Genomic DNA, 13,173 nt, shown 5'->3' on the forward strand with positions numbered 1-13,173 from the left:
GAACAAGCTGTAGAGGAAACAAATTAAAAATTTGGAGTAGAAATTAAAATCAGTGGAAAAGATATAAAAACTTTAAGGTTTGTCGATGACTTGTAATTCTGACAGAGTCAGCAAAGGACCTGCAAGAGCAGTTGAACGGAATGGACAGTGAATTGAAAGGAGGATATAAGATGAATATCAATAAAAGCAATACGAGTATAATGGAATGTAATCGAATTAACTCAGATGATTCTGTGGGAATTAGATTAGGAAATGAGACACTTAAGGTAGTAGACGAGTTTTGCTATCTGGGGAGCAAAATAACTAGAAACGTACAGAGGATATGTAATGTAGATTCGTTCCAGCAAGGAAAGTGTTTCTGAAGAAGAGAAATTTGTTAACATCAAGTATAGATTTAAGTGACACGAAGCCTTTTCTGAAAGAATTTGTATGGAGTGTGGCCATGTACGGAAGCGAACCATGAACGTAAATAGTTTCCACAAGAAGAGAATAGAAGCTTTCGAAATGTGGTGCTACAGAAGAATGCTGAAGATTTGATGAGTAGATCACATAACTAATGAGGAGGTATTTAATAGAATTGGGAAAAAGAGGAATTTGTGGCAAAAACTGAGTAAAAGAGGGGATCGTTTGATAGGACACGTTCTGAAGTCTTAAGGGATCATTAATTTAGTATTGGAGGGAAGCGTGGAAGGTAAAAATCGTAGAGGGAGACCAAGAGATGAATACACTCAGCAGATTCAGAAGGATGTAGGCAGCAGTAGTTATTCGGAGATGAAGAAGGTTGCACAGGATAGAGGAGTACGGAGAGCTGCGTGAAACCAGTCTCGGCACTGAAGACCACAACAACAATCTTCGATTTTAGATTTCCATTTGTTTTCTACTAACTAGATCTTTAGGTATTGACCTAAATCTGCAGTTCCTCTCAGCCTTTTCTTTGTTTCTGTAATTGTTGCAATATTAATGTTCCTTTGTTTCAGTCCTTTACATAGCTCTATTGAGCTTTTCCACTATTCCAAATCGTTTCTCCCTTTCTTGCTTGGGTCGTCTTCTGTTTAATCCACCTGGTTGATTTCTTTCAAGATTATGAGTAAATTAAAGTCCTCAGCACGGGATGCCACCCTTAGCCAGGATAGATAGATTATGGGGCTGCCACTTTTGGCCATATGACTCGCCAATAAATTTTGATCAAGGTTTATCTCCTCTATCCTTTTGTAAGCCAATAACTTTCCTGCACGGCAGTAGTTGTTTAATTTTTCTTCGGAGCTATTACCCCTGGGAAGATTGTCTTCACACGATGCCTAAGAGCCCTTCCTGCCCCATGTCTGAGCCCTCTTGGAGGCTGTCTAATCTGGAGCCTCCAGTGACCTCGTTGTGGACTGCTCTTTGATCCCAACACTTTGACCTGCCTGCGATGGGTAGCTGTGCCAGGAGCTTAAGATCCCACCAGGATGGTTCGCAGAATGTAAAGGAACTCGCAGACCTCCTCGCCACTGTAAGGTGGCAGTCCTCAAGGAGGACAATGGTATAATTTTAGTAAAATTTTAATATTACGTCACAATTGTGTGTGCTGTGTGAGTGTGTGTGTGTGTGTGTGTGTGTGTGTGTGTGTGAGTGTGCGCGTGCGTGTGTGCGTGCGTGTGTGTGTGTGTGTGTGTGTGTGTGTGTGTACCTAAGTACTTAATGAATGTGACATGGCATCATTTTTATGCCAGAAACAATGAATATCTTTGATTTTCAAACTTGGGTCCTGTAACTTTATTACTTATCTGTCGCCATTTTTACACGTCATTTGAATATTGCACTCTGTTTCAGCTGTGATAGGGAGGAGGGACGAGGGCGTGTATATAGAAAATAACGTAATTTGACGCTATTTTTTGCAAATCATTTAAAACTGTGAATATTTCGAGGGGAAGAGGAGTGGCGTAGGGCATAAAGCACAAGTAGTTTGTTTCCATTATACTGGGATTTTATAAATATTTTCCTATCACTGACTGGACATAAAGAGGCCGGAAGGGACGCGACTTCATGCGTGCACTGGAAATAATGTAATTTGGCACCATTTTTACACATCATTTTAATACTATACTCTGACTGGCTGGAGTTTTAAATTTTCCTCTAACACAACTGGGAAATTTCCCTAATCTTGGATTTTTTGAATTGAATACTGCACTATGACTGTCCGAAGATAAGGAGGAGAAGGACATGGTTTTTAGAGAATGAGATTTTCTCTCTGCAGCGCAGTGTGCGCTGATATGAAAATTCCTGGCAGATTAAAACTGTGTGCCGGACCGAGACTGGAAGTCGGGACCTTTGCCTTTCGCGGGCAAGTGCTCTACCATCTGAGCTACCCAAGTACGATTCACGCCCCGTCCTCACAGCTTTACTTCCGCCAGTACCTCGTCTCCTACTTTCCAAACTTCACAGAAGCTCTCCTGCTTTGACATGGTTTTTAATTATCCACTAACACAACTGAGTTATTTTCTCAGCAACTTGGATTTTTCAAACTGCACTATAATTGGCTGAGATAAGGGATACTGCATTGTGACTAGTTGCAGAGAGGGAAAGGGTGGACACAACGTTGAATTCCTCACTAACGGAATTGCATTATTTTCGTCATCTTGGATTTTTAGGACTGCATGATTGGCTAGAGAGAAGGAGAGGGGAGATTAAAGCGACGTGTTTCCGACTGATAAGGATCTATATTTACATCTACACGGATTCTCTGCAAATAACACTTAAGTGGCTGGCAGAGGGTCATCGAACCACCTTAACCATAATTCTTTATTATTGCATCCTCCAAGAGCGCGGCTTTCCGTGCGAGCTCTAATTTCCCATATTTTATTATGATGGTCGTTTCTCCGTATATAGGTCGACGTCACCAAAATATTTTCTCATTCGGAGGAGAAAGTTGGTGATCGAAATTTCGTGAGAAGATTCCGGTGCAACAGAAACGCCTTTTGTTTTAATGGCATCCACCCTAAATCCTCTATCATGTCAGTGACACTCTCTCTCCTATTTCATGATAATACAAGACGTGCTGCATTCTTTGAAATTTCTCGATGTACTTCGTTTATCCTATCTGATAAGGGTCCCTGACGGCGCAGCACTACAACAAAAGAGGACGGACAAGCGTAGTGTAGGCAATCTCTTTAGTAGTTCTGTTACATTTTCTAACTGTTATGCCAAACAAACGCAGCCTTTGGTTTGTCTTCGCTACAATATATTCTATGTGTTCTTTCACACACACACACTCACACACACACACACACACACACACACACACACACACACACACACAGACAGAGAGAGAGAGAATTGTTCGTTATTTTAATTCCTACTAATTCACTGCCTTTATATGTCACTGATTTATCATGTAACCGAAGTTTAACAGGTTCCTTTCACCTCTCATATGGATGACCTCACACTTTTCACTATTAAGGGTCAATTGCCAATTTTCGCACCATTCAGATATCATTTTTAAATCGCTTTTCAATTTGTTTTGATCTTCTGATGACTTGACTAGACGAAAAACGACAGCATCATCTGCAAACAACCTAATCCCGTGTCAATAGCACTCAACATTTTGTGCATGTAAAGAGCTCGATGCTTTCTAAATCCGTGTTGAATGTTTGTTAATAGACTGTTCTCTTCGAGGTAATTGATAACGTTCGAACACAGTATATGTTCCAAAATCCTGCTGCATATCGACAGTAATGGTACGAGACTGCAGTTTAGTAGATTACTCCTACTATCTTTCTTGAATGTTGGTGTGACCTGCGCAACTTTCCAGTCTCTGGGTATGGATCTTTTGTCGAGCAGATGTTATTACTGATGAAGATCATGCCATCACTGGTAAGAGTGATGATCTCAGTACTACCGCCGCTGCATTTAGGCACCCTCAATACAAAATTTAAACTGGATTATGTTCACCGTAGCATTACAACTTATACTCTGCATTACAGAAACCTCCAACAGTGTCTCAGATTTGGTAGTTGGGATATCTCATTCAAGCAGCGTCATTGGTTGAAGGTGTACTTTGATGTAAATCCCGAAAGAGAGCTCGGGATGTGTGATTTGGAAAAGGATTTTTTTAAATTAATGAATAATTCTTTTTGCGTCAAAAGCAATGGAAAATATTAGAAACGATCACGTCATTCATTTAGCTTACCTCTAGGGTGAGCGTTATGACGCAAGAGATTACGTTGCCAGGACAAATTTTAAGCAAGCCTCAATATTCAATTAGAGGGTAGTCGCTATGAAATGTCCAAGGTTTCACTGAAACTAAAATGCAGAAGAATGAGCGATGACCAATGACATGACAATGCCGAAGGGAACGGAAAGCACAGCACTAAAGACACCTATCCACAGGGTATGTGGTCTCTTACTGAAAAAGTGTCGTGATAATGTCACCATTGCCAAAAGATTCCGTTTTACGAGCCAGAGCGTGGAATGGCAGAAGTCTGAATGATGTAGGGAAGTTGGAATCTCTGAAAAGAGAAATGCAAAGACTCAGCCTAGATACAGCGGTAGTCAGTAAAGTGGAATGGAAACAATGTAAGGGTTTCTGGTTAGACGAGTGTAGGATCATGCCAAAAGGAGCAGCAAATGGTGTATCAGGAATAAGAGCCGTCATGAATAGGAAGGTAGCAGGAAAACTGACTTGCCGTGAACAGTTCAGAGTAGTTGTTCTCATCATAGTCGACAGCAAACTATCGGCTGAAACAATGATGCGGGTATATATGCGGATGTCACAAGCAAAATAAGAAGGGATAGCGAAAGTCTATGAAGATAGTGAATGGCTAATTGATTTCGTAAAGATAGATGGAAATCTAATACTCGTGGAGGATTGGTACAGTGTAGTAGCGGAGGGAACAGAAAAAGAAATTTCAGAATAGTAGGGGCTCAATAGTTGGAACTGGATAGACTTTTTGAAGTGGTCGTATTCATCAGAAAGTTATCCACGATCGTTACTTCTGCAAAATCAGCTTATTTTGTGTCTATCGAACGCTATTTCTGTTTCAAAATTACTGGTTTCTGGCAATGTCCCCTAACTTAAGATCATATCTTGTAGTTACAGAGTAACAACCAGATAAGCTTTTTTGGACTGTATATGACAATGACGCCAACGGCCTTGCCGCAACGAGAACATCAGTTCCCGTCAGATCACCGAAGTTAAGTGCCTTCGCGCATGGCGGGCCTGGCGAGCGGTTTTGTCAAGTGGCGTGCTCTGAGACCTTGTGGGGCCAATTGAGGAGCTGCTTGACTGAGAAGTAGCGGCTCCGGTGACGAAAACTTCCAACGGAGAGTGGTGTGCTAAGCACTTGCACATCAATATCTGGATTCAGTGACGCCTATCGGCTTAGAATGACACAGCAATACGTTGGTGTCTTTGGGCCTCCCGAGATCCGTTCGGAGTTCTATAACAATCAAACTTCTCATTTTGAAATAAAAACAACGGCTGACAGACAGAACATAGCCTATTTTATAATTTAGCTCTGTAAAAAATTTCAGCTACTGTTAGCGAATACATTCTTCAAAAATCAAAAGAGAAGATCTACGCCGAAACGGATCTGGAGTCGAGAGAAATTCCAGGTAAATTACATCAGAGTGAGACAGATTCCGAAATCAGATAGCGGATTGAAAGGAATACCTAGGAGAAATGAAAGATCGAGATCGCAATTTATTAACGATGAAGAGTAGACTGAAATTTCAAAAAAAATTTCTAGAAGGATTTAAGAAGCAAAAAGTGGAATAATGAGCAACTGAGGAATAATGATGTGCGTTTGAAGTTCTCTAAAAATGTAGGTACGGCGATAACGATTACGACGCTAGGTGATTTAGTTTAAGAGGAATAGATAACTCAGAATATGGCAGTCACAGAAGTTAAACAGACCGATGCAGCTACAAGGTTGCTAACTACTTAGAGACCATGAGTGACAGAAGAAATACTTGATGTACGAATGTTTGATGGACGAAAGAAGAAAGTAAAAAAAAAAAAAAATGTTCAGGAAAATAGCGGAAAGCCACACAGGAATGAAGTAAACAGCACCTATAGCAAGCTAAATCACAATGACTGCGGGAAAAATGTGAAGAAATAGAAAAAGAAATTGTACTCGGGTGGGCAGATTCAGCGTATAGGAAGGTGAAAGCTACTTTTGATGAAATTAAATGGGCGTCTAAATTAAGAATTCAATGGTAATTCCACTGTTAAGCCTAGAGGAGGAAAAGGATAGGTGGATACGGTACAGTGAAGTCCTGTACGGAGGGGAGGACTCTTATAATAACGTGATTGAGGAAAACAGGTGAGGCGATGAGGAAGATGTGGGGATTCAGAACTAGCGTCGGAGTTTACTCGAGCTTAGGAAGACTTGCCATCAAATAAAGCGAAGGCATCGATAACTTCCTTCGGAATTCCTTAAATCATTGGCGTCAATCTCCAACAGACGACTATTCGAGCTGTTGTGTAGATTCTACGAGACTGGAGGCAAATCATCAGACGTTCGGAGAAATACCACCCACGTAATCCCGTAGCTAGAAGGGCAGTAAGTGCGGGAGCTATGGCACAATCAGCCTTGAAGTTCATGCGACCAAGTTCCTAACAAGAATAATATAAAAACGAATGGAAAAGAAAACTGAAGGTCTGCTACAAGATGATCACTTTGTCTTTTGGAAAGGTAAGGGCACAACAGAGTCAGTTCTGACGTCGTGATTGATAATGAAAGATAGGCTCAATAAAAATCGACACGCATTCATAGGATATAACGACCTAGAAAGAGCGTTCGACATTTTAAATACGTGCAAGATGTTAGAAATTCTAAGAAAAATAGTGGTAAACTGTAGGAGAAGACAGGTAATAACAATTTGCACAAGAACCAAGGGGAACAATAAGAATGGAACACTAAGACAGAAGTAAGGAAGAGATGAAGCCATTCGCACCTACTGTCTAGTCTACACGTCAGAGAAGCATTGACGGGAATTAAGCAAGCGTCCAAGAGCGAGATTAAGGTTTAGGGTGAATGGATAAAAATGTTAAGATTCGCTGATGACATTGCTGTCCCTCTGTGAAAGTGAAGCAGAATTACCGGACATTTGAACGGAATATACATTCAAATGAGCACAGAATGCTGATCGAAAGCAAAACGGACAAAAACTGAAGTACTGAGGACTAGCAGAAATTAAATTAGTGATAATAGCAAAGTTGGAATATCATTTCTCAGGTACAGTTACTCTCCCAACCCATTGTTTATTATTAGGAACCTAAATCTAGTTCAGCGGCTTCCAGCTTACCGTTTGTTGTTATGCTTTCGAGAAATCTGCAACAATGTTGTCAAGATACGAGGTAAGTGGAAATTTTGATTGGGCCAGATAATTGTTTTACTTCAGTTGCGCATTTAATATACAGACAAGTTGCGCTGAGATCAGTTAAGTTCAGTTCAGGTTAACTTCTGTTCAGCATACGAGTTTAAGTTGGATAAAAGTTTGTGGGTATGCAGGGCGAGTCACTAACTATTTCCACCAAGAATAACTCCGAAAGTATGACAGGAGCTGAAAAGCATGTGGGACAAAAGTTGCGTTGGCCAACGAGGGCCATAATATGACGTTGGTTTTTTGTAGGTAGCTGGGGTCGCGTCAGAGATACGAACGTCAGTTTTGTTTTCTTAAATCGGATGCTATAGTTTGGTACTTATTTTCTGATAGCGACTATCGAGACGAATCTAATGATGTGTAACTGAAAGGTCTTTGAAGATCAACGAAGGTAACAAATGTGACATGACCGTCCATTTCAGAAGGTGTTCGAAGTGATGACCATTGTTATCAATGTAGTGTTGCAATCTTCTTATCACGGATTGAGTGGTATTCCCTATCACATGAACACTTACCGAAGCACATGCTCTGACGATTCTCTCTTGCATATCTTCAGGTGTAGTTGGAACGTCTTTATAAACAGTGTCTTTTACGAATCCCCATAAGAAAAAATCCAGAGGCGCCAAGTCTGGCGAACGGGCAGGCCACGACGCATCTCCTCTGCGTCCAGTCCAACGATTTGGGAACTGTCTCCGCAACTCATTTCTAGCCATCAGCGAAATATGTGTCGGACACCCATCGTGTTGATACCACATGTGTTCCTTGTTCCTAAAGGTTTTTCTTCCAATAACAGACTTAATGTTTCTTGCAGTCATGTGGTGTACTTCCTACCAGTAAGATTTCCTTCGATGGGTTAGAGGCCTATAATTCTATCCTCCAGAATCCCACACCATACATTCACCGACCACGGTTTCTGATGTGCAACTTGCCTCAGAAAACATGGATTTTTTAGTTGTCCAATAATGCATTTTATACAAATTAACATTTCCATCGTTCGTGAATGTAGCCTCGTCAGTGAATAAAATCAAATTAATGAATGTGTCACCCTTCTGAATCTGAAGAATCGGGAGAATTCAATGCCACGCATACAGTCCGTACCAATTAATTGTTGGTGGAGACTGATATGGTAAGGTTGATATTTATGGCGATGCAGAACACGAAAAACACTATTCTGGCTCATGCCAGACTCCCTTGCGATTTCACGCGAACTAACACGAGGATCTCGAACCCCAGTGGCATGAGTACCAATTTCCGTTTCCTCGTTTGTAACTTTCCTTTGCCGGATATGTTTACAATGCGCTAAAGATCCAGTTGTTCTCAATTTATCACACACATACTTAAATGTACGACGAGTAGGGTGAGTACGTTATCTTTCAGCGTATGTCTCTAGCTCTCACTGAATTTCGTTGGCATTCTCTGTAAATGAGAATCATATCGACTTGTTCTCTGAAGGAATACATTATTCACATTCGTTTGACTCAACGATACTAGTCTTACCGTTCCTATTAGTGTTGTATTGCGAAACCGTCGAATGGTGTTTACATTTCAATGGCACGTTGGATAGATATGCCATATTCGGCGAATATTTACTATTTGCACGATATACGATAGAGAATTGTCAGAGCATGTCCTTCGATAAGTGCCGAAGTGATAAGAAATACCACTCAATCCACGATAAGAAGATTACAGCACTGCGTTGATACCAATGGTCATCACTTCGAACACCTTCTGTAAATGGACGTTCATGCCACCTTTGTGACCTAGTTGACCTTCAAAGACCTTACACATAATTGGATTCGTCTCGATAGTCTCTGTCAGAAAATAAGTACCAAACTATAGCATCCCATTTAAGAAAACAAAGTTGACCTTCGTATCTCTGACGCGATCCAACCCAGCAACAAAAAAACCAACGCCATATTATGGCCCCGTTGTTCCATGCAACTTTTGTCCCACAAACTTTTCAGGTCCTATCATACTTTCTGAGTTATTCTAGGTGGCTATAGTTACTGACTCGCCCTGTATACTTCTCGTAATACATAGACTTTTATAGAGTGGGAGGTAAAGTTGGGCTAAATTCCATACAGAAACGAATATAGCGGGGACATTACATTTTATATGTACTAGTTTGTCCCAATTCGCCAGAATGATAGCGTAGCGGTCGATAACGTGCTAACCTGCACGACTTGTAAGTTTTGTATTGCTGGAATGAAATGGACATTATCGTAGAAATCAACGCCTACATGAAAATTATTATAGAGTTGCTCACAACTGCCTGTCCCGCATTTAAGTGTGGTTCTCAGAGACTGACAGTGAATACAGTTGTCTGGTGATAATGATAATTTCGTATGGTTTGCGGGCACGATTCAAGTCTTTCAATCGGTCATGCATGACCCTGACCAACCCCAGTTATCAAAAATGCGGAAAGGGAACAACGTGGATTCTGAATCATGTATCTTTTCTAGTGAATCTCTTCATCACTAAGAAGTGAATACTAGCCTAAAAGTCAGACTGAATTGTCCATGGTCCGACCAATATTAGATTCCGCAACCATCCTGTTTCCACGCACGCTCTTTACCTCTAGACTACCACGTCCAACCCCATCTTGTTGTGATGAACCACAGTGCTATTAGTAATGTTGCATATGATTTATTTAACTTAATTTCTTGTGGACATGTAATTGCACCCTATGTTGACGTTTTACGGTAGTAAACGAATGGTTGAGTACATTTCCGATCCTTTGTTTGAACCCTGAGTGGATGTGGTGACTCTTGAATCTATTACCTGGGGGGATACGCGTGCCACTGATTTCTGCCAGCGGCACCGATATGTGGCTGCAGACTCGAGGAAGAGGAAGATGGCAAGAAAAGTGCAGTGCCAGTGACGTACTACACGGCTGAACTTGGCGGAGGGAGGCAGTGACCTCGGAGCAGCCGGTCCGTGCTGTTCCTAGGCGTCAATAACCCGACTGACGCACGTCCGCTCCTCAGGGAACGTCCCGGGATTGGCCACGATCGTGCCGGTCCGACTACAAAAGAGCAGCATGGGTCTCATCTCAACAGTCTTGGGGCCTGAGAGACGTTGACCGTGCCAACATGAACAAGGTTCTGGTGAGTACATTCAGAAAGTAGCTTTTCGTTCTACCATAAATAAAATATTTGATTTTACACATGATAATGTCTTAAAAAGCTGCTTCCATGCATGTTTGCTTAGATTATAAGTGAATGAACACAATCAGTCACTGAATCTTAATTTCATTATTTATGACACTTTCCATACGTTTTGCTCTGCCATCAAGTAACTGTTTTGATGTGAATAAAATAATCTGGGTGATAACATCGTCGTCGTGAAGCACTAAAACAACTATACCATCGATGTTTCGGTTGTCGTTGCAGCCGTCCTCTTCAAGGCGACTAACTGCTCAGGTCCTGCAGAGTGCCGCCGCAAAGTTGGTCGAAACATCGGTGCTATAGTTGTCACAGTGTTTCTTATTGATATGTCCTAACACCAAAGAGAATTTGTTCGAACTTATAAAGCAGTTTTCAAGTGAAGCGCATCATCGTTCATGTAGGAAAACCAACGGTGCCGAAGTATCGGCGTTCCTGAGCATATGCGTTGCGTATTTTCTTTGACAGCCTTGAATTTGGGCGTAACCCACACTGTTTTCAAACAGTAAATGGGTGAAGTAAAATAAGGTACAAGAAGAAGAAAGACAAATAAAGATTTATTCATTACAATATCACCACTGGTACGAAATATTGAAATAAAAATAGGAATAAATTACGAAATAAAGAGGACAGTTACCCGAAGAGACAGGTTAGTGGCACATCAGCTGCGGCACCCAGGAACAGTGAAGCTGCTAACGGAAGAAACAGTAAATGGAGGAAATAGCACAAGCAGGCAACGAGCGAAATACTAAACCACGTTACGGAAGATGTTTGGTGTAGCATTGACAGAGGTGAAGAGAAGATCACAGGAGAGGAAGAGATGAGGGACTGAATAAGACCAGTGAAACACTGGTGACTTGAAAAACAGAACGTAGGCTTTACGGAATATTCTTTGTAGTGTTTAGCATGAAACGTTTTCTTGGGGTGTAACTAGGCTCACACATTATGATTAAGAATATTTTGTGAGCGATATTCTCTGAATTTAGCCTCATCCATACAAGTCGAGTTCCTCGGAGAAACTGACACATATGTATTGCGTAGTATTTTTAGTCTACTCGACGTAAAACAACAAATAATGAATTTCATTGCTCTGTGTTTGTGTAAGAAGTGTACTTAACAAGAAAATTACGGAATCAGAACGTTAGTAGTGACGTGAAAGTTCTTGTGTTGTTGCGTGTGTGAAAGTCGTAGTACTCCACTTGCTATATCGTGACACCTTACTATACGCTCAGAGCATACGGTGTAAACTAAAGCAAGTCACTTTCTTTTGACAGATTGTTGGCGTCACGCTCGTAGTAGCAGTACAGTTCATGATGACAGCTGGATTCCCCACTTCATGGGCGGCCCCTCCAGAACCTGAAGACGACGGTCACCATGGCCACCACCACAATGATGAATACGATCACCATCATGACGATCACCATGGCCACCACCACAATGATGAATACCATCACCACCATGACGATCACCATTTCCACCACCACAATGATGAATACCATCACCATCATGACGATCACCATTTCCACCACCACAATGATGAATACCATCACCATCATGAGGATCACCATAGCCACCAATACAATGATGAATACGATCACCATCATGACGATCACCACGGTCACCACCGTGATGATCACCACGATCACCATCATGATGATACCAACGATCGTAACATTCACCATCGTAATGACCACCACGATCGTGACGATTACTTCCATCTTGGCTTCCCTCCTGTAGGTTACATATGATGATCAGTTGTAATAAACGTCTTCATTAACAGAGAAAGTAAATATTAAGTGCAATGACCTGCTTCATGTTTAATGTATATCTTTAGATGACTTAACATGTCACACTTGTGTGCAGCGGATGAGAGTATCTGACTTTACTGTTGCTGTGGTATTAACATGAAATCTACGTCATGTCCACAGACACTTGAAATAAATTTTTTCCCATTATGCTGCATTTTGATTATATTTATTTTCTTCTACCTTACATCTCATCATCATCTCGAAAACATTATCATCTCGAAAACATATATACTCACAAAATGTAGTTTTTACTCGAAAAATGTCTATTTCACTATTAAATGACATCTGGTGCTTTAAAAAAATTCGCCAACAATGGAAAACTTCCTCGAGACTTTCTACATTTCCCACTGCAAGTAGCAGTTTCTTGCAAATTGAATAGATATTTGAAACAGCTGCATTACACAACGAAGTTTCCACTGCGGAATCTGCCTTAATGAAGTCGAAATTGCACTGAATAGTATTTTCGGGATAAACTGTATAAATTATGAACAATACGTTCTGACGCAAAGGAAGACGATGTTTTGTTGCCGTTTATGGTAAGTCATCGAAGGGTTACATTTCAGCGAGATAATAAACCGCCTGCTTGCAGCGAGAGCTTCTGCTGCTTGTCTTCCTGCTAGCCAAACCCTACCTTGGCCAGCAATGTCGCCCGATCTCTCCCTCACTAAGAACGTTTGCAGCAATGTGGGCAGGGCCCTACAACCAGTTAGGGACTTTGACGATCTGACGCACCCATTGGACAAAATGTAGTACGATATCCCTCAAGAGGACATCTAACAACTCTGTTACACAATGACAGGCCAAATAACTGCTTACATAAGGGCCACAGGTGGACC

The 13,173-nt window shown here is 41.2% G+C and overlaps 1 protein-coding gene across 1 annotated transcript; it reads left to right on the plus strand.

Moving 5' to 3' along the window:
- Positions 1-10,437: 10,437 nt before the first annotated feature.
- Positions 10,438-12,367, plus strand: LOC126456101 (histidine-rich glycoprotein-like). Its single transcript, XM_050091857.1, has 2 exons — positions 10,438-10,472; positions 11,804-12,367. Exons 1-2 carry the CDS (start codon positions 10,458-10,460, stop codon positions 12,275-12,277), a joined length of 489 nt encoding a protein of 162 aa, XP_049947814.1. The 5' UTR covers positions 10,438-10,457; the 3' UTR covers positions 12,278-12,367.
- Positions 12,368-13,173: the final 806 nt, after the last annotated feature.

Source organism: Schistocerca serialis, chromosome 2 (genome assembly GCF_023864345.2).
Source record: "Schistocerca serialis cubense isolate TAMUIC-IGC-003099 chromosome 2, iqSchSeri2.2, whole genome shotgun sequence".
Lineage (NCBI taxonomy): Eukaryota > Metazoa > Arthropoda > Insecta > Orthoptera > Acrididae > Schistocerca > Schistocerca serialis.